General features: G+C 44.3%; 1 protein-coding gene across 2 annotated transcripts in view; it reads left to right on the plus strand.

The window, feature by feature from the left end:
- TAP46 (2A phosphatase associated protein of 46 kD) overlaps positions 1–20,089 on the plus strand; it is a 44,976-nt gene extending 24,887 nt beyond the window's left edge. The window contains exons 4-11 of one of the 2 annotated variants that reach the window (XM_087379365.1): positions 12,300–12,386; positions 12,526–12,630; positions 12,725–12,880; positions 18,421–18,456; positions 18,573–18,635; positions 18,879–19,156; positions 19,388–19,641; positions 19,723–20,089. In XM_087379365.1, the coding sequence (XP_087235491.1) occupies positions 12,300–12,386; positions 12,526–12,630; positions 12,725–12,880; positions 18,421–18,456; positions 18,573–18,635; positions 18,879–19,156; positions 19,388–19,622 (960 nt within the window). In that variant the 3' untranslated portion in view covers positions 19,623–19,641; positions 19,723–20,089. Of the gene's footprint in view, positions 1–12,299; positions 12,387–12,525; positions 12,631–12,724; positions 12,881–18,420; positions 18,457–18,572; positions 18,636–18,878; positions 19,157–19,387 lie in introns of both variants that reach the window. The other variant, XM_087379364.1, reaches the window with a different exon arrangement.
- The last annotated feature ends 231 nt before the right edge of the window (positions 20,090–20,320 follow it).

The raw sequence follows: 20,320 nt of genomic DNA on the forward strand, positions 1-20,320 counted from the left end.
TTTTATAATTGAGGCTGATGCTAGTGGAAGGGGCATTGCAGCTGTCCTAAAGCAGAGTCATGGAGTTATTGCCTTTGAAAGTCAGAAATTGGATGACAAGGAGTCAAGTTTCCACATTTATGACCAAGAGATGTTGGCAAAACTTCATGCAATCAAAAAGTGGCACCACTACATTTATGGCAGCCATTTCAAGGTCAAGACTGATCATAAGACTCTCAGATATTTTCTATCTCAGTCTTCTCTATCACCCAAGCAAAGGAGATGGCTATCCATTGTGCAAAACTAGGACTTTGATATAGATTACAAGATGGGCAAAGAAAATATTGTGGCAGATTCTCTTTCCAGGATATGGGCTTGTACTTTATCATCTATTACTGAGGTTTATAAAGATTGGATCCATGGCATTTAAGAAGAGTATCTCAATGATCCTCAAGCAGCTGCTATGTTTCAAGACTTGCAAGATCCTGACTGTCAACAATATCCCAATTTCAAGTTGCACAATGGGCTCTTGTGGTATAATGATAGAATATTTCTTACTGAAAATTCCTCCTATAAGCTGCTAATCTTGCAGGAATTTCACTCATCTCCTATGGCTGGGCATATAGGCCTCAACAAGACGTATGATAAGGTAAAACAGAGTTTTTACTAGAAGGGGCTTTGGAAGGATGTTCTTGCTTATGTACAAAGCTGTAAGCCCTGTCAACAAAACAGGGAGTCGAATCTGAGACCAGCTGGTCTACTACAACCTCTGCCTATACCTCAAGGTAAATGGACACATATGAGCATGGACTTTATTACAGGTCTACCAGTGACCTCTAAGGGTTGGAACAGCATTTTTGTGGTTGTTGATAGACTTACTAAAGCTGCCCACTTCATTCCTACTAAGACACAATTTACAGCTTCCAAGGTGGCTAAGCAATTCATGGAGAATGTGTTTAAATTACATGGACTTCCTCAGGAAATTGTGAGTGATCGTGATGCTGAGTTCATGGGGCATTTTTGGCAAGAGCTTTTCAGTTCTATGGGAACACTTCTTACCCCAAGTACAGCAGATCACCCTCAAACTGATGGACAAACAGAGAGGGTTAACCGCTGGTTGGAAGAGTATCTAAGGCATTTTTTCTTTGAGACCCAAGCATCGTGGGACCAATGGTTGCATCTAGCTGAGTTTTGTTATAATACCACCAAGCACACTTCAATTGGTATGAGCCCTTTTGAAGCCATGCTTGGCTGTAAAGCTCGTGTTCCATCAACCATTATTGATCAAGCATTGACCAGCCAGCAAGCCAAGGATGATTTGGCTCACATGACTGCTCTATTACAGCAATGTAAAGATAATATGGTAAGGGCCCAAGCAAGGATGAAGGATTATGCTGATGAGCATAGGAGAGATCTTCATTTTGAAGAAGGGGATTATGTGTTTCTCAGATTACATAAGTCCAGGCATGCTTCTTTGAAAGGTAATACCAATGTTAAACTTGCTTATAGGTATTATTTACAAGGTTTTGAGGAAAGTTGGGGAAGTGGCTTACTAGTTGGAGCTTCCATCATCCTCTAGAATACACAAAGTATTCCATGTATCACTTCTCAAGAAGTATTTGGGGCCTAAGGAGCAAGTTATGGAAGAGCTACCTCCTATGGATGAAGAGGGCCAGATTGAGTATATACGTGAGAAGATCCTTGGATTTAGAGATAATTTGTTGAGGAAACAGTCCTACATGGTATATCTTATCAAATGGAGAGGTCTACCTGATGAGGAGTCTTCTTGGCAGCCATCTACAATTGTGGAGCAGTACCCTCAATTGCTTAGCTGAATTCTATGGCCAAAATTGCATCCTTATGAGCAGATCTGATTTTCTCTTGCTATATGGCATATATGGACATGTTGCAGCCAGCATTCACTATCCTTTCTCAGATCAGCATGTCTCTCACTGGATTATATGATCAGATCTGTCATATTGGACAGCTTAGCTCTTCCACCCGGTTGCTTGATTTCTTGGGAATATTATATGATCCATTTACAGATCAGCATGCCTACAGGGAGGTATTTGACTGAGAAACTTCATTGTTCAGCTGATATGACCAGAATTGAGCTATTCAGGTTTACAAGGAGCATTGTATGTCCAGGTTATAGCCTTTTCAAATTTGAGGACAAATTTCTATTTGAGGAGGGAGGATTGTAACAGAGGGCTACTTTTTACTTAGGCTAAAGTTAGTCGAAAGGCCTTTATTGGCTTGTAAGTGTTTTTTCCCTTTCTTTAGGGGATACCATAAGTTGCCACGTGGCATCCTAGGAGGTAATCCCATAAGCAATACTGCTTTGTACTTCCCTGGGCCATACCTATATAAGGGCTCTAGTTGTACTTGGCATATTCATTCATGACTTGTACTTCATTACTGAAATAGAATATACAGCAAGAGTTCAATACTTGGCTGAATTCTAAAAAGGATTGACTTCCTCCTGTCCTTGTGCAGCCCCTCACAAGTCCTTGTTGAAGATCCAGCCCATGATCTTCCTCTCCTACCGTTTTCCTAAACATAAGGTACTACACTATTTAACTTTCTTGCAATATTGCACCCGGAGTACGGATTTCGTATGATCTGTGTACGGTCTGCTGGAACGGGTTGGTATGGGCTGACATGAATTGCGTGTATGGTTTTGTATGGACTGCTGGAGTGGGCTGGTAGTACGGTGCCTACGTACGACCTGCGTGTATGGATGGCCGTACGTCTGATGTGCGGACTGTCAGGTATGGACACCCACACGTGCAGGTTTCCTCGCATATGCTTGTGTGTACGGCCTTCGTAAGGCCTGTGTACGGTTGTAGTGACTTGAGTGTATGGGTGACGTACAATCCGTACGGTTGCTATATGGCTGGTCACAGTGAATGCACGGGCTGCTTTTGTAAGAGGTTTACAAGCTGAGGTTGGCCCCTTCACGGTTGATTATTGGTTCTGTGCCTAGGCTCAAGTGGGAGCTACAGATGAAGGGCGCATCCATCCCTTCTTGTGTTTGCTCGTGAGCATTGGGTTGTGTTTTGAAGAGACTTGCTTGGCAGGGTGAACACAATGTATGCTTGCAGACATTGCTTGTACTTCTAAGTACCGGGGGTAGCTCAGTGATGCTTTCACCCATTGTTTGGGAATCCCAGTGGATCAGTGAACACTTGTAACTGTTGAGGGAGCGCGTGGCCTTGCTTGGGCTGTTAATAACAGCTCTCATGTTAAAATGCAGGTGTTTGCACTGAGTATGTATGCCTATGGTCACATGGGTGTGATAGCAGAGCCCCGCAGGGCTAATGTGCTGTGATATTAATGCCTTTGAGTCAGAGAAGAGCATTGAATGCATGTGAGTTGGTACTCAATATGTAATCCCTTTGTGGCACTCTTCAATTTATAAAGAAATACCAAAAGGGGTGCTTTGGGGCTAGTCTGTGTCTTTGTATTTTGAGCAGGAGCGCTCTAGCTCCCCCCTATCTGTCTGTGGAGTGTTTGGCCCTGACACCGTTTTTCTTTTGATGCATATTATAGGTTGAATGATGTGGGTGTGGTCAAATCCACTTTATTGTGAAGGATTTTGTTTGGTTAGTGTTTTACCTCCCTCTTGTTAGCCTTGAGGCTGGTTTCAGGTGCCCTTGGATGGCCAGCCACCTGGCCAGAGAAGTACTCAAGGGTGGGGCCCAATATCGGCTGTCCTTGGGGCCTGGCAGCAGCCCAAGAGGGCAGGAGAGGCAGCCAGCCAGGCCGGCCTATAGGTCAGCTGGTCAGGGCTGCTAGTCTGCTGAGCAGTCTGCAAAAGTTGGGCACAGGGGGTGTCATGTGCATGGATTAGTATCTGACGTGTACTGGGTACACAAGACTAGCTCAGGTAACCTGGGGAGGCTTAGAGCTAGGCAGGCTTGATTCTCGGGTTGAGTGGCAAGGGTACGGACTATTTATAGGTCTTCGCTATTTTTGGCGTTCGGGGCCCAAGTCTATAAAAGTGGCCTAGGGGGTTCAGTTCTCAGTGTGCCGATGGGAGCAAGTTTCGTTCCCAGGTGCTAGGTCTGTTCCTGGATTGAGTCGCGGACGCGCGCCTGCATCTTAGCGTAGCCCAAGGCCCAGTGGCAGATCCCAGGCTTCACAGTGCCACCTGGTGGTATGGGACACCAGGCTGGTTTGGATCTGATTGGGAGTTCGTGCCAGTAGCTCAGCTCGTGGCTCGGAGGGGACATCTCCTGATTCGGGATCACATCCCGTAGATGTCATGGTTGGGTGGTGAGCAGCGTGCTCAGTTTCTCACGTTGTGTGTGTTCTTGTGTTTGTTTGCAGATCAGAGGTTTCAGGAGTGCTGGGACGTGTCAGTTGGTATCAGAGCCAGCTCCTGAGGTAGGAATTTCTGATGCGAGTACTTTGGACGATTTCTTCCTCCAGGTATGCCCTAAATTTTGAAATTTGCTGCTGCAAATTCTGGTTGGCTCCTGGGTTATCAGGGGTGGTAAGGATGTAGGGAAAAGGTAGGAGAAAGAGAGTCTAGATTTCGAAATTCCTGAAGGGTTGATGTGAGAAAGGGATGAGCGTAGCAGGGAGAGAGCAGAGGTGTAGGAAGGAGAGGCGATAGGGTAGCTGAGTGGCAGGCAAGCAGTTCGAGGCTGATCGGGGCTGCGTGGGGGTCAAGAACGCAGAGATGGAGGCTGTGTTGGTGCGCCATGGCTGGAAGGATTTTCGGCCAGGGCAGGGAGAGGCGCAAGGAGCTGGAACAGGGTGCGGCCACCCTGTGGGAGGTGCTGCTTTTTTCGAAAAAGCACCACCCTCCAAAGTTGGGAGGGTGAGCCTTTTTTGGAAGCAGGGCTTCCTAATCTGGCTGCCCTGTTCCCTATATAGTTGGACAAGGTTCCAAGCTCAACCACAACCTTGCGAGGAGCCCTCTTTGCCCAACGACTTGATTGCGCCATCGGGATTCGGGACAGCCTGCGCCAGGCTGCCGTACAGCCTGCGTCATCGGCCGTACACCTGCATCAGCCACCGTACGTCCACGTCAGCAACTGTACGGACTGCGTCAGCGTCCGTACAGATTACGTCAGCAGCCGTACAATCTGCGTCACATGTACGGTCAGTAGGAGGGTACCGTACAGTACGGTTTGCTGCAGGAATCCGTACACTGCAGCCTGCATCGAATTCAGCAAGACTCCGGGTTTATTGCGCCTGCGGTTCGCCAGTTTCTAGCATCTTCTTCCGTAAGCATCTCTTGGGACGGTTTTTCTCTGCTCCACTCTTTCAGCCTCGATTCCCTCAGTTATTTCTCTCAGTCTATATTCGTTTCAAATCAGATTTCAGATATGTCTGATTCTGCAAATCCCGAGTTCACCATGGGAGAGCAGGATTTGGATTACACTCCTGTGGGAGAGGAAGATCAGGGTCTTTATGACGATCTGATTACGAAGAAGGCCTTCAGTGAATTCACTACTGCTCTGGATGGAAAATTCGAGCAGGTTAATGCGAATCAAACGGGGTTGACACCGCAACTCCAAGGGATTCAGGCGACTCTCACCCTTCTGGCTAGCACCGTGCAGGCACTCACGCATGTGGATGCCATGGCTTCAGTGCTAGGTCCGAACATAACTCCAGACCCTTTTCCGGGAGATCAAAAGTCTCGAACAAAGGAGGTTGTTGACAGTTGGTTACACAAGTGGCAGGTACACTTCCAGTTCCACCCGTACCCAGATGAGAAGAAAATACAGCTTGCAGCCGGTTTCATGTCAAGAAAGGCTTTGCTATGGTGGAAGGAACTCCAACCTAAGCCGGATACATGGATAGATTTCGAAGGGGGCTGCCCGGATCAAAGAGAATGTGAACCTGTTGGTCCATAATTTCTCCATAAACTCGGAAAAGATCATGGGAACCAAACAACGAAGTATTGAAAGTGCAATTACAAGAAAGTGGGCAGGTAATAACATTTACAGAAATACCTGTCATCAAAACTTGGTTCGCTCCCTTGGCTTTGGTACCCGGACCCGCCTGGAGCTTCGTTCCAAGTACTAACTTTTGATTTTTTCGCTTTGGACATTCATTCTTGGTGTGGCCCCGCTCCTCGCAATAGAAGCAACGTCCTTCTTTCTTAAGCTTCAATGTGCGAAGGAAACGAGCTCGACCATTCTTTGCCTGAGTCAAGTTTTTCTTAGAGGTGTTGTCCGTAGACTTCGTCTCCCCGGTACCAGTCGTAGGCTGAAAGAACTTTCGTTTGTTCTTTCCACTCGTGTCAAAAACTGTAGTTGCTTTTGCACCGGCCATGGTATCATCATAAATACGCGTGTAGTTCATGGCCTCTTGCAACGTTGTGCATTTGTTGTTCTTTATTTGCAACTTGTACGAATCTGGCAAACCATCCACAAAGAAACCTAACAAGGTCACTGGATCCATCTTTGTGGCCCTGGTCTGCAGATCTCGAAACCTTTGAAGATAAACTTCAAATGACAAGTTCAGCTTTGACATATCGAGGGCTTTAAGCTTGCCAACGATATCATAATCGTCCTCCTTCTTCAGGAACTATTTCCAACTTTGTTAATTACAAATTTGTGAAGAAGATGGGGCTGTCGACAGTACCTAGCGATCACACCTATGAGGTGCAGCTTCCAGCTAGGAAGCAGTTTTGGGATCGCAAGGTTGAAGTGCTTCCTATCCAGATTCAAGCTTACATAGGGGCTCTTACGTGTTATGTTATGCACCTGGAGCATGTAGACTTGTTAATCGGAATAGAGTGGTTTAAAACATACAATATTCAGATTGGATGGACGGAGCATACCCTTTCTTTTGTAGATAAGGACACCCAATTTTGTATTCAGTGTGATAAAATTCCCTCTTCTCAGGGACCTATTGTATCTGCGATGCAGCTTCGGAATATATTAAACACTTCTCATTATGATGTCTATCAGTGTGTTTTGATTCCGCTTTCTTCATTTGTTGTCTCTGTAATAAACAAAAATGATTTAAGTGTGTTTGAACACCGTGAATTGAGAATGTTGTTAGATAATTTTCAGGATGTATTCCCTGCTCAACTGCCGGAAGGTTTACCTCCAGAACGGGCAGTAGATCATCGCATAGACTTAGTACCAAGGGCTCAACCTATTAGTGTACCACCTTATAGGATGAGCCAGATAGAGGAGGATGAGTTAGCTTCACAGCTACAAGATTACCTGAATATGGGCTATATACGCCCAAGTAAATCACCTTGGGGTGCACCTGTCCTTTTAAGAAAGAAAAAAGACTCTAGATGGAGAATGTGTATAGATTATAAACGATTAAATAAAGTGACAATTAAGAATCGATACCCTCTACCTCGTCCGATGATTTGATAGACCGTTTGGCCGAAGCGAAGTATTTCACTAAGATTGATTTGCGTACGGGTTATCACCAAATCCGTATCTATGCTAAACACAAAGATAGAACCGCATTCCAAACTAGGTATGGTCATTACGAGTTTCTTGTATTACCTTTTGGTTTGACCAATGCTCCTGCCACCTTCCAGCAGATGATGAACGATTTGTTCCGAGATTTTCTGGGCAAATTTATTGTAGTGTTCTTCGATGACATCTTGGTATATAGTCGAACGCTTGAGGATCACATAAGACACCTGAGGATTGTCTTACTAATTCTAAGACAAAATAAGCTCTATGCCAAGATGAGTAAATGTGACTTCTTTATGAAGGAGATCATTTACTTAGGACACAAGATTTCTTCTGAAGGTATTAGCATTGATCTGGATCGTATCCAGAAGGTTTTAGAATGGCCTATTCCTCAGACTGTGAAACAACTTCGTTCTTTCCTAGGATTTACGGTATTTCTACGGAAGTCTGTGCGTGATTATTCACATATCACGGCACCCCTGACAAACATATTGAAAGGTCGTGGACGCAGGTCTACCCAGCCGATCTCTTGGAATGATGCAATGAACAAGGTTTTTGAAACCTTGAAGTTTTCTATTAAGGAAGCACCCGTTCTTGCATTACCTGATCCTACCCGGCCTTATGTTCTAGAGGCCGATGCGAGTGATTATGCGATTGGGGCAGCTCTATTCCAAGAGGGCAGACCTGTAGCTTTCGAGAGTAAGAAGCTAGACGACATCCAATATCGTTGGCCCACATTAGAAAAGGAACTTTATGCTGTAGTGTATGCCCTTAAGGTTTGGAGACACTACTTGTATGGTTCAAAGTTCCTTGTATTGACTGATCATCAGTCAATTAAGTATGTGTGTGATGGATCTGAATTGAGGGGACGGAAAGCTAGATGGGCAGAATTAATGCAAGATTTTGATTTTGAAATACGTTATCGTAAAGGTTTGTTGAATAGTGTGGCGGATGCCTTAAGTCAAGTTAAGTTTGTAAATGCTCTGTCATTTACGGAAATATCCTCAGACCTATTTCAATCCTTGAGAGGGCTATATGCAACTGATAATCATTTCAGGGGCTTATTACAGCCATTACAGATTCTAGGTAATAAATGGGAAAGTATTTCCATGGATTTTATTACTAGTTTGCCTTGTGCGCGCAAGGGTCATGACTCCATTTGGGTCATAGTCGACCGTTTGACAAAAATGGCTAGATTCTTACCTACTAGAACAACTATTTCAGTTGTTCAGCTGGCTCACGAGTTTGTGGACCACTTGTTTAAGCTGTATGGTTTGCCATCTGACATAGCCAGTGACAGGGACTCAAAGTTTACAAGTAACTTTTGGACACTTGTTTTTGAGAAGTTAGAAACTACTCTAAGTATGAGTTCCTCGGATCATGCACAATCCGATGGCAGTACAAAGAAGGTTAACCAGTTGGTTGAAGACATGCTCCGGGCATATGTATCTAAGAGACAGTCTTCATGGGAGGATTATCTACCTATGATTGAATTTGCTTACAACAGTGCAAAGCATTCTAGTACTGGTTACAGTCCTTTTATGCTTATGTACGGGTTTCAACCTAAGTCACCAGTTATGATTGGGTTAAAAGGGATTCAAAATGATGCTGCTAAGAACTTCTTGCTAGACATGCAGGAAATGTTGCAGTTTGCCAAGGAGTCTATTAGAAGTGCCCAAGATCGGGACATATTTTATGCTAATAGACATCGTTCACCTAGAGAGTTCTCTGAAGGAACGATGGTATATTTGCGAATTTCTAAGGAATCCAAGAGCTTAAGTACTGGTTTGGTTCCGAAATTATCCTTCAGATACTGTGGTCCATTCAAGGTCATTAAAAGAATTGGACCAGTTGCATATCGACTAGAATTACCTCCTGATGTTAAAGTCCATCCAGTCTTTCATATCAATAGACTGAAAGAAGTCTTGGGTGCAGATGATCAACTTGTTTCTCCTCACGAGATAATAGAAGTTACAGATTTGACTTTTATTCCACACGAACCTGAGTGTATTCTTGAATTTCGTGACAGACAGATTCGTAATCGATCTATCACGGAATACAAGATCAAGTGGAAGGATCGTGTTGAGGAGGATGCAACATGGGAGACATTACAAAACCTCCAGAGAACATATCCGGGTTTTTTAGCGAACTCAGAGAAGGGGGAGTATGTCATGTGCACGGATTAGTATTTGACGTGTACTGGGTACACAAGACTAGCTCAGGTAACCTGGGGAGGCTTAGAGCTAGGCAGGCTTGATTCTCGGGTTGAGTGGCAAGGGTACGGACTATTTATAGGTCTTCGCTATTTTTGGCGCTCGGGGCCCGAGTCTATAAAAGGGGCCCAGGGGGTTCAGTTCTCAGTGTGCCGATGGGAGCAAGTTTGGCTCCCAGGTGCTAGGTCTGTTCCTGGATTGAGTCACGGACGCGCGCCTGCATCTTAGCGTAGCCCAAGGCCCAGTGGCAGATCCCAAGCTTCACAGCGCCACCTGGTGGTATGGGACACCAGGCTGGTTTGGATCTGATTGGGAGTTCGTGCCAGTAGCTCAGCTCGTGGCTCGGAGGGGACATCTCCTGATTCGGGATCACATTCCGTAGATGTCATGGTTGGGTGGTGAGCAGCCTGCTCAGTTTCTCACGTTGTGTGTGTTGTTGTGTTTGTTTGCAGATCAGAGGTTTCAGGAGTGCTGGGACGTGTCAGGGGGTCGGTCCGTATCCCCCTACTGGTCGGTATTTTTGGAGGGCCTAAAGTCCTATAAAAGGGAGGCCCCTTGGCCTCTTTCATCATCACTTGCAGCAGCAAATACAGCAGATAGAAGCAGCTTCCCTTAGGCCTATGTTTAGGAGGTGAAGGGAGCATAGGGAGCTGTAGACTAAGAGCTGGGAGAGCTGCCCACGTAGGCTGAGTTTCCGGACAGCAAGGTGGAAGAGATCCTTTGGACAGGGAGTCTTCATATGCTCAGTGGAGCACGCGGGCTCAGAGATCTAGAGGTGCCAGGCATATAGTAGGAGAACCTTTTGGTATTGTATCTTGTCCAGTTTGTGGACGGACGGAAATATATAAATATGTCTTCTATATTGTCTTTGAGCACAATCTATTTGCTAGTCTGCACACGTATGAATGGTTGCAAAGTACACACATGTTGATGAAGCTTGATTCCATAAAACTTCCGTGTGTAATTCTTGGGCTATCTATGGCTATCTATCAGTCTTCCGCTCTGCGGGATACCCTTTGGTGGGATTTCATTTTCTAACACATCGGTCATCATGGATGTTTCCTCATGGCTGCTCGTGTTGCTTGCCGCATTTCGCAACTACACGTTCGAGTAAAATATGAATGGTGCTTCGAACCTTAATGTTTGACTCGTCGGCACGTTAAATTTTTACTGTTGAAGAACACGTAACCTTTCCATGGCTTATCCTAAACTTTCACAAGTAGATTGAAGCGTGGAGTCTCAAGGACAATCTGCCTTCTGCATAAGCTTGTTCAGCTGCAGTCTGAAAAGCTTTTCTCAAGACTGCTTCATAGATTTCTTTATGGGCGAATTCTCGAGTAAGCTTGGCTTGGGCATAGCTGTCACCAAAAGAGGGTTTGTTGATGACACAGGGGGACTTCCGTTCTTCACCAACGATGCATGCGAGCAAGCCGATGTACAGGTTGCACTTAAAATTATGCCCTGCTATTGCAAACTATCAAACTAATAGAACAGTCGTATGATTGGCCAGTAAAAATAGAGACATATTTGAGGCTGCAGTGTTGAGAAACGTTGTTGCTGGGAGGACAAAAGTGCGAGTGTATTGAGGCACATCCCTTCATCGATGCCGAGAAATCTCATTTTAAAAGAATTGTTTTTCAAATGCAGCAGGCTTCCTTTAAGATAGCAACTCCCTTCGCAATCAGCTGTTGGACTGGAACTATGGCTAGTGAAGAAGATTAGCAATCCGCCCACCGTCAAAAGCCATACCACGGACTCAATCGTAAACTTTTGAAATCAAGGCCATTGCGTAGAAGTTGGCAATTTGTCCTTGATGTGAATATTGCCCTTTTGCAGATTACATGAGCACGACGAATAGTAGGTAAACGAAAAGGAAAGAGAGTCGAGAAAGGAATTGCAGCACAGAAAGACTATGAACTTATGGACGGGCTGCAGGTTTGATTATTTCTGTCCCTCTAGCTGCATAAACTGATCCAACTAAACCTATTAGGATCTCCAATGGATGAATGAAGGATGGCTTGACTGAGGAATGATGGCTGCAGGGAAGATAAAGGGCATTTAGTTTGCTGCTCCACAAATGAGCGTACGCATCAAGTAGGGTATAGAAGCACGTGGGCTGGTACTGGAGTCTGATGGTCTGAAAAATTTCTGAAATTTGCACTTCTGAGCTGTATTGACTTGAGAGCTGCAAGATATTCCAGACATCTTCCCCCATTTTAGATATCATCTACACTCTATAAAATCTGTGCCGTTCTGCTACCTTAGGTAGTATAGAGGCGTGTGATTTTTATGTGTTGAGGCCATAACCTTAGTCTCTGCTGCATTTGGTATTCCATCATGTGTTAGTCTCTGCTGTGGTGTGTTGGGTTTTACTTTATGACTCGTTTGAGCAAAGCATATGATCCATGTCAAGGATATCTGACTGCTGAGCTCAAGGCCTGGATGTGGTTATTTCCTCGTCATTTCAGAGGTCTTTCGGGTTATAATACTGAATTTTCTCTTGGTCGTGTATATTCTGGTTTCGTTATAGATGGCATCTTTTTCTGCCTAGCTCTATATCCACGTTGAAATATGACTGTTGGTGTATGCATACATTCATGTCTTGAGTATGATTCTTTCTTCTCATTTGCATGGCTTTCTTAGCATTGAATGCTGACTAACTCTTACATTGTATATAGTCTTACCCTGAAGCTCGTCTTGTCAGGTCCCCTACTTTCTGGGAAACTTTGCTGAAAAAGATGCCAGCCTAGAACGTCTTCAAACTTTGAAATCTGCACAATCATACTTGAAGGTGATTCGGAAAAAAGTTGTATTTAGGGTTAAGATATAGTAGTCACCTTTTATAAAAGAGATAAACTCATGAGATATTCTTCAAGGGATTTATACGTGGGCTACAAATTACTCACATGAATGTTGTTTTAAACCATCAGGTTTTCATATCATCCTGTGAAAGATTAGAGCTTTTACCAGATGCAGAGTTGAGGGCTCTGAGCGAAGAAGGTCCACTTACTGCAGAGGCACGAAGGGCCAGAAAGGTATGTAGCTTATCTAGCTTAGAACTAAAAAAGATTTACACATGTATCTGATCTTCATAAAATATCCTAAAGCATGTTTGCCTCTGTTTCATAGATAGCCCGTTTCAAACGGATGAAAGCTGCAGAGTCAAAATTACAAGAGATAAGAGAAAGAAAAGAAAGACGGGGACGTTCAGTGCAAGCTGCTGCAATAGAAACCTCAGTGGAACATGGGGAAGAAGTAATAGATGAGTTTGGGGAGGAGCGTGAGGTACACAACTGTACTCTTAATTCGAAGTAGGAAGGAGCCACTATCATAGTCCATTTGCAGCTAGGAAATTCTGGAAAGCATGGATTTTACTTTGACAATGAGCTCAGGTGTTTGATCGATCCAAGCAGTAAGCAACTTGACTGTACATTGTAAGCTTGGTTGATAATAGGCTGACTGATGTTACAGTTGATTATCAACAAATGTCATCGATTTGTAATATCCCAAGTAATAATTAAGTGTTTGTAACAGTAGGAAACTCTAGGGTTAGCAGTCAGCCATTTAAATTGGCCCAGTTAGCCTAAAAGGGGGGTCCCATTCATTGTAAATACTCTAGTATTCTCTTGTACTTTTAATAGAGGTTCTAGGTTTAATTGTAGGCTTGCCACGCGGCAGCCTGGTGTACTAATCCCATAAGCATATGTGTGCTCGCCCACTTTCCCAAAAATATATAAAGGGGCTCAGCTGTACTCTTCACTGATTCTACACTTATGCAAAGTACACTCATTGCTTTCATTGTTCCTAAGCATCAGCCTACCAGCTGCTAATGCCAAGGAGGACACCATCAAGCTTTCAGCTTGCCAGCCACCTGAGAGCTGTTGGATCTCATGTCCTCTGCCTGTAAGAGAGATCTAACTGAAACCACTCTGCTTTCCGACACTTTAAACCAAGGAATTTATATGCTGTCTTTCTTTTACAGACTTTTCAATATGCTCATAGATGCAAGTTGGAATGGAAGATTGCATGCCGAAATGAACTTTAGAACAACATTTGAGAGATATACACAAATTTGTTCTTGGGTTGAGGGGCTAAGACCCCTCCCCCCTCTCCCCCTATAGATCCAACTCTTTTATTGCTCAAATGGAGATACAACACTGAGGTGCAATACACCTCACAAACTTAAGACTCAGACTCTTGAGATAGAGATAACACTCAGACACAACTGCAGAACTAGAATGCTCGAATTGAGCTTTATACAAGAGATGACTCAATGGCTGGAACTAGTGAGAACTGTACTCCAGGGGCACCACAATCCGCAAGGAAGAGGCCTGCATAATCACCACTTGATCCCACATTAGTTGCACACTTTTGATCTCTAGAAGGAAAAAGAAATCACAATGCGAAACTGAATTTCAAACCATAAATCTCAGATTCAGGCTCCCTGCCCTCATTGGCTGCCTTGGTTATGATACTTGATGCCTTTGCAGTCCCTCTTGCTGGAATAGATGATAGCTTGGGTTGGGAGAGGGGAAAACTGAGAAATGGGAGGTGCAAGCTAGAGAGAGAAAACCTGAAGGGGGTAATAGAGAGTGTGTTATGGTTGCTCTCAAGCTAGGAGGTTGAAAGAGATGCATGCTGCTGTTCCAGAAGTGCAGAGAGAGACTGATTTCTGCATGGAGAAGGGGCTGGAACAGTAGAGAGAGAGTATGTTGCTGTAGAGAGAGAAAGCCTGCAGCAGGAGAGAGAAAGCCTGCAGCAAGAGAGCAGAGGATGCTATGGCTGCTCACAGGCTAGGAGAAGGAGAGGGGAGGCTGCTGTTCCAGAAATGCAAAGAAGAGGCTGATTCCTCCTGGAACAGTAGAGAGGGAATGTGCTGCAGTAGAGAGAGAAGGGCCTGGAGAGGAGCTGGCTGAACCCATAAGGGTGGAGGAGGGCTGCTGCATCAAGGGAGCAGGAGGAGAGGAGCTGCTGCAAGTTTTTTCCATGGAGGAATGGAGGGGGGAAGCCCCTCTTTTATAGGCTGAGCCCCTCTTTCAGGCCAGGATAGAAGGTGGACACTTGGCTGGAGTAGTTGGTGGGCTGGCTGGACCAAAGAGGCGAGAAGAACGTGCCCCAAATCCTTCTTGATTTGGCTCTAGCCACTTGCTCTTCTGGCTGCCACGTGTGGGACAGCTGTCCTGGCTGCCAGCTCAGCTAACACACGTCATCCTGCCACGTGTAATTTCAAAAAACCTAAAATTAAAAGTGCTCGGAATTGAATTCTGACTGCACCCACGGGTTCTTAGCAGTTAGACCTATACAATGACACACTCTAAAAGCATATTTGAGACATTTTGACCTCAACAGATAGAGTATTTGTTTGTCATCTTATCTTATATCTCCATACCTCTTGGCATGTTTCCTGGCTCACACCCTAGGCTTGAGAACATTCTCTTGGATGGTTGCTAGGTTGGTCTACAATCTGTGCATTCGACTGGTCCCAAAAATGGGTACTCAGGTGGGGTGTGATTTCCTGATGTTCCCTCTTAAGGAGAGAGCATCACTCTTGCGGGTCACTAATGCCCATAACGCTAAGCAAGGGGTTCACCCTCAAATGCTAGACTAGACCTAGCCCCCATGACCTAACTGAATTGTAGGAAAAACATTCACCCTCTTTTGCAAAGCATGCAAACATATTTTGAAATAAATGGAAATTCACAAGAAAAATTATCAAGCAAGTGGATACAAGTTTTATAGGATTGTGACACTAACCCTACCCTTTGCTACAATTTTTGACTTTACTGCTATTTCTGCCAAAATGGACCCTAAATCTAGTGGTAGATAGCTGTTATAGTGTAGGTCTTGTTTCATTTGGTATCAGAGTCCTTTTTTGGGAATTTGTGGGCGAACATTCATTATCTCGTCCCAAAAATTCAAGCATCCTATCTTTAGCCCAAGGGTTACCTCTGTGTAGAATTTCTTTGCTGGAAGTGCCCTGGATTCTGTTCTGCCACTTGTCGTCTTGGAAACAACCCTAATTTCCAAAGCTCTCAGATTTTGACAATTTTTGTATCATTACGTAGATTAAAAGCCCTAAGGTATCATAGGGAAATCCAAGTTTCAAGTTGAAAATTATTCTAGACTTTGCTGTCCCAAGGTGTACTTGTTGCAAGAAAAATCCCCAAAGGCAACACGAGGCCTTCCAAGGCAACACGAGGCCTTTCCAAAATGCAAATGAAGCAGAAATTGGAAAAAGCCAATGCAACAACGGCTTACCCAATGATGTACAGTAGTGACAGGCTCTGAAAGCGAGCAAATGAGGGCTGGAAATGAGAATTACAGCAAAAGAAGTGCTCCCACGAGGAGGAGAGCACGTAGAAATGGAGAGAAGCTCGCAGCCCGAGGCAAAGGGATGCCAAATGAGGAGGGAAGGGCTCAAAGAGAAGTCTCCGGATCAATTCAACAGCTCCAAATGGTTCCAAACGTCGGCACGCAGCTCGAGGCAGCTTCGAAATGTTGGCACGCAGCTTGAGGCAGCTCCGAAATGCTGAAAAGTTTGAGAGATGACTACCGCGCACCCCGAGGCAGCCCGTACTGCAGTGAATGTAGTAAAATTTTGACAAACTGGATAGAAGTATGGATTTTTGTACAATTTCTGACAGATGTACGGATTTCCATACAATTTCTGACGCATGTGTGGATTTCCGTACAATTTTTGACGCATGTACGGATTTTTTTTTGATAGGTTTGGAATTTCGTACAGATGCTGTAAATGTTCACGTGTGGTCGTTTTTTGCTGTAGCAGGCTGGAAAATGCACCGAAAAACAGTTCCCTTCGCGAGAGTTGCTCCAAAGTGCGGTCTTCTCGTGACAAAATGAGGTTTTTCACGACGTAAGTGCTTGGAAAGGTCTCAATCACTCGTGGGAGTGTGAAAACCAACAAGACCAGCAAGAATGAGAGCTCCAGAGGCTGCCAAACAGCTTGGGAAAGCTGTCAATGGCTGAGGGAATAGATTCTCGACCTGCTCTGATACCACTGTTCGGTGTTGGAAGCAATGGAAGCTTAAAAATGGAAGCACAATGGAGAAAAACGAGATGCTGTAATAGATTGCTGCAAAGCTGAAGTGTGGAGGCTCAAGGGAGAGCCAACATAACAAAACCCTAGGGCTAAGTGTCCTAACTGGACTAAGTGTTGTAACTGACCTAGATGGTACATAAACTAACTGTACCAATAGTCCTAACTGACTATAACTAGGCCTACAAGGCTCATACCAAGGTATAAGTGGCATCTATGGATAGCCCATGAGATAGGCTACAAAGGTATGCAAAGCGAAATCAGTCTTAGGTAAATTGAGTATGATTATAGAGGCTTCAGAATCTGAGTATGAGTGGTGCAGAGGAGTTTTAGGATTGTGGGTAGGGAGTTCTCAGAGATGATGAGGTGGAGGATGAGAACTATGTGTTCAACCCCAGAGGTTTCAATCATGGTGACTTGAGAGCCATGAATGGCTCAAGGATCTGGAATCTTGAGAGTACCACGCACTATGAACCCTTACTGCAGAAACATCTGCATTTCTTGATCTTGCTCAGTTCAGAAATGGCATGACATCTGGTCGCCCTCTCCTCCTTCGTGTTTGTGTGACCAAGGCCGTGGACTAACTGCTGCAAGCGAAGTACAGAAGCACAAGCGATCGGGTGGAGGATGGAGTGAATGAGAGTTCCACTGCTGGTGCTGGAGCTCTGTCTGCCTACAGCGCTGGAGCTTTGTCAGCCTATTGCATTGGCTGCATGTTGTAGTCCTTTGCCTGTTGTTCTGCTTATGGAAGCTGCGCTGTTGTCTTTGTTGCAGTCATCCGTTGGTGTTGGCGTTGGGTGCTGCTGGAATTCAAAAGGGAGGCAATGGAAGCAAAGATGAGAACTGATGCTCTGATACAAATGTAGAAAAGGGGGTAGGGGCAGATTAGAGAAAGGGGTAAAAAATGAGCGGAGGGGGGAGAAGGAAAGAGAGAGAGAGAGAGAGAGAGAGAGAGTAGGCAAGGAGGAGGAGGGAGGGTAGGATAGGATTAGATGTCACATCAAATGGTTTGTACAAAGGGTGGGGTATTCTCTCTTTTGCCCCTCTCTGGGCCTGAACATGCCCTAGCATGCTGTCATGAGCTTCTGCTAGCATGCTGGCCATGAGGTATTCAGAAAAGTCATACCCTTTACAGCTTGCAAGCTGAACAAGTGAAATGAGAAGGCACAACCATGCCATCAATCTACCTCCAATTACAAAATAAATGCAAAATAATTTGACTGGGATATATTGCTGATAGCTGCTACTGTAAAATTTTCAAGCCATTGCAGAAGGGGTACTGAACTAGCAGCCAAATTGCAAAGATTGTTAGCGATAGCCTAAACTGACCTGCAAAAGGACACCTTTGTGATGTTACAAACGCAACTAGGTACGACAGAAATATGTAGACCCAAAAACAAATTTATTTGTGGACTGTTCCCTCCTGAAAAACCTCTTCAGATCCTACCTGATATGATTTGTCACACCCCTTCATGACCAAAGGGTGCCAAGCACCCACACTATATAGACACGTGAGCAGTCCTTTGGACACCCATTCCTTCACCACAGGCATAAGACCTGTAATGAAGGCCAGGATTGGGCCAAGTTAATAAGGGCTAGGGCTATCCTGCTGTCTTATATGTTGTAGCTTTTTAATTTCTTCCTTTTTTTTGCGAATTGTGAGGGTGGACATTCTAGAAAGATGAATCTTCTCTCTCATGATGCTGTATGATCTTTGGGGAACTGTTGTGACCTTGCTTCTGCATGTGGTGTTTTTCTGTGAATGCAGGCATGGCTTACACAGATATCCTTGGCTCTATGCAAGGTGAGCTACTAAATTACTTTCTAGTGGTTGAGGTGTAAGAGATTTTATTGAAACCTTGTGAATGTTGAAATCATTGGGTTTACTTATTTGTTTGAGCTTTGATCATTGTGCCACAGGCTTTAGACCTTGTGGAGATGTTGAAGTTGGAAGAAGGGTTGCTTGGTGTAAGCCACAGTGAGGTTTGTTTCTCTAGACATTGCTGTAGGATTTGGATTTCTGCAGAAGTGAACTAGTTGGCGATTGGAACTTTTCAGTATAGTGTTGAAATTGATAAAAAGGAGACTCCATGGCCACCTACGAATGGACCCATCGTTCCTCTTCACACTGTGCAACCAGGGGATGTAGATTCTCTCTTTCTAACTTGCTTAAGTTCTTTATCTTTGGGATGTGAGGGATTCACAAGTCTTAGTTTGGTGCAACAGAATGGTCAGGAAGTAATTACACGAGCCATGTTGGATGAGAGGACATCCAAAGCTGAGGCATGGCACAAAAGTGCTGCTGTAAAGGCGAAGGTTTCTAAACCTGTGGAACCAATCACATGTGCCACATTTGCACAAGATGTGCTAGAGGGAAGAGCAAAAGTAGGGCAAGGCCATCAACATAACAATCAACCTCTATTCGGTCCAGCAAGTGTTGTGGGGGGTCCTATTACAACAGAAAGGCAAAATATTGCTGCGCAAGTGTTTCAACCAAGTCACAGGTTTTTTTTTTTTTTTTTTCATTATGGGCTTAAAAAAAATTGTTTCATGCTTGCAATGGATATGATGCAGCAATCTCGAGACAAGGTGAAGCTAGGGATTGAATTGAGTAAAAATGTGCTGTGATGTTGCTTACATTCTCGAAGCATTAGTAACAGGGGCTCTATAAAAAACATTACTTTGGGGGGGCAATCTGGATTTGAAAACTGTCTTGACATGGTGACAACTTTCAGATTTCCAACGATGAGTATCGAAGAGGCTGGGTTGAAGGAGATGGACATAATGAAGAAATGGACAGAGGGAAATGCCAAGCTTCAAGAAGAAGCGAACTCATCTTGGGCAACCGATGACAAAAAGGGCAATGATAGTGACGATGAAGCAGCTGAATACAAGGCAAGATCTTGGGACGATTGGAAAGATGAGAATCCACGTGGTTCAGGCAATAAAAAACTTACTCCTTGCGGCTGAGTTGCTATGTGCTGTTGGAGTTAAAACCTGCCAAAACCCTTGGGCAAACAATGACAAAAAGGCTAATGACAGTGATGATGAATCACTAAATACAAGGCAGGATCATGGTTCGATTGCAAAGATGAGAATCCATTGGGTTCTGTCTCCTTGCGGCTGATTTGGCTATATGCTGTTGAAACTCCGCAAAACCCTTCTGCTCCCTCTTGTTGTGGGGGGCAAAGTTAATGGTATCACCTTTGATCTTGTTAAAAGTGAAAGGAGGTTGCACAACCTTGGCGCACTTTCTGTGTGTGTGTCGGCGACAAGTTTATATATTAGTTATTTAATCTCTGTACTAAACATGCCTTGCCACATGTTAATAGGAAGAAAAATTGATATGATGTATGCTGGCGTTGGCCTGAACTTTTATGTTTTTCATGTCTTGTAACCATGGCACCTTATTGTTTCATGGTTTGAGTTGCTCTGTATATTTCTATAAGCTGCCTCTAGTCTAGTTAGATACTCCATTGGAGATGCTTTGTTTGAAAATAATGGAATGCCAATTCATGCTCTACTTTTAGTTTCTTGAAATGATTGATGCTTGGACAATAAAGCTTGGATCAAAAGAGTCCAAGTCTAACATTGTTAGCTAGCTATATCTCCATGCTTGAATGTGCACACACACAATGTACAATACTAAAATCTAAGGATAAGTTCTC

This window comes from Dipteris shenzhenensis, chromosome 9, assembly GCF_047967505.1.
Source record: "Dipteris shenzhenensis isolate YYH24624 ecotype China chromosome 9, Dip_SZ_1.0, whole genome shotgun sequence".
Classification (NCBI taxonomy): Eukaryota; Viridiplantae; Streptophyta; class Polypodiopsida; order Gleicheniales; family Dipteridaceae; genus Dipteris; species Dipteris shenzhenensis.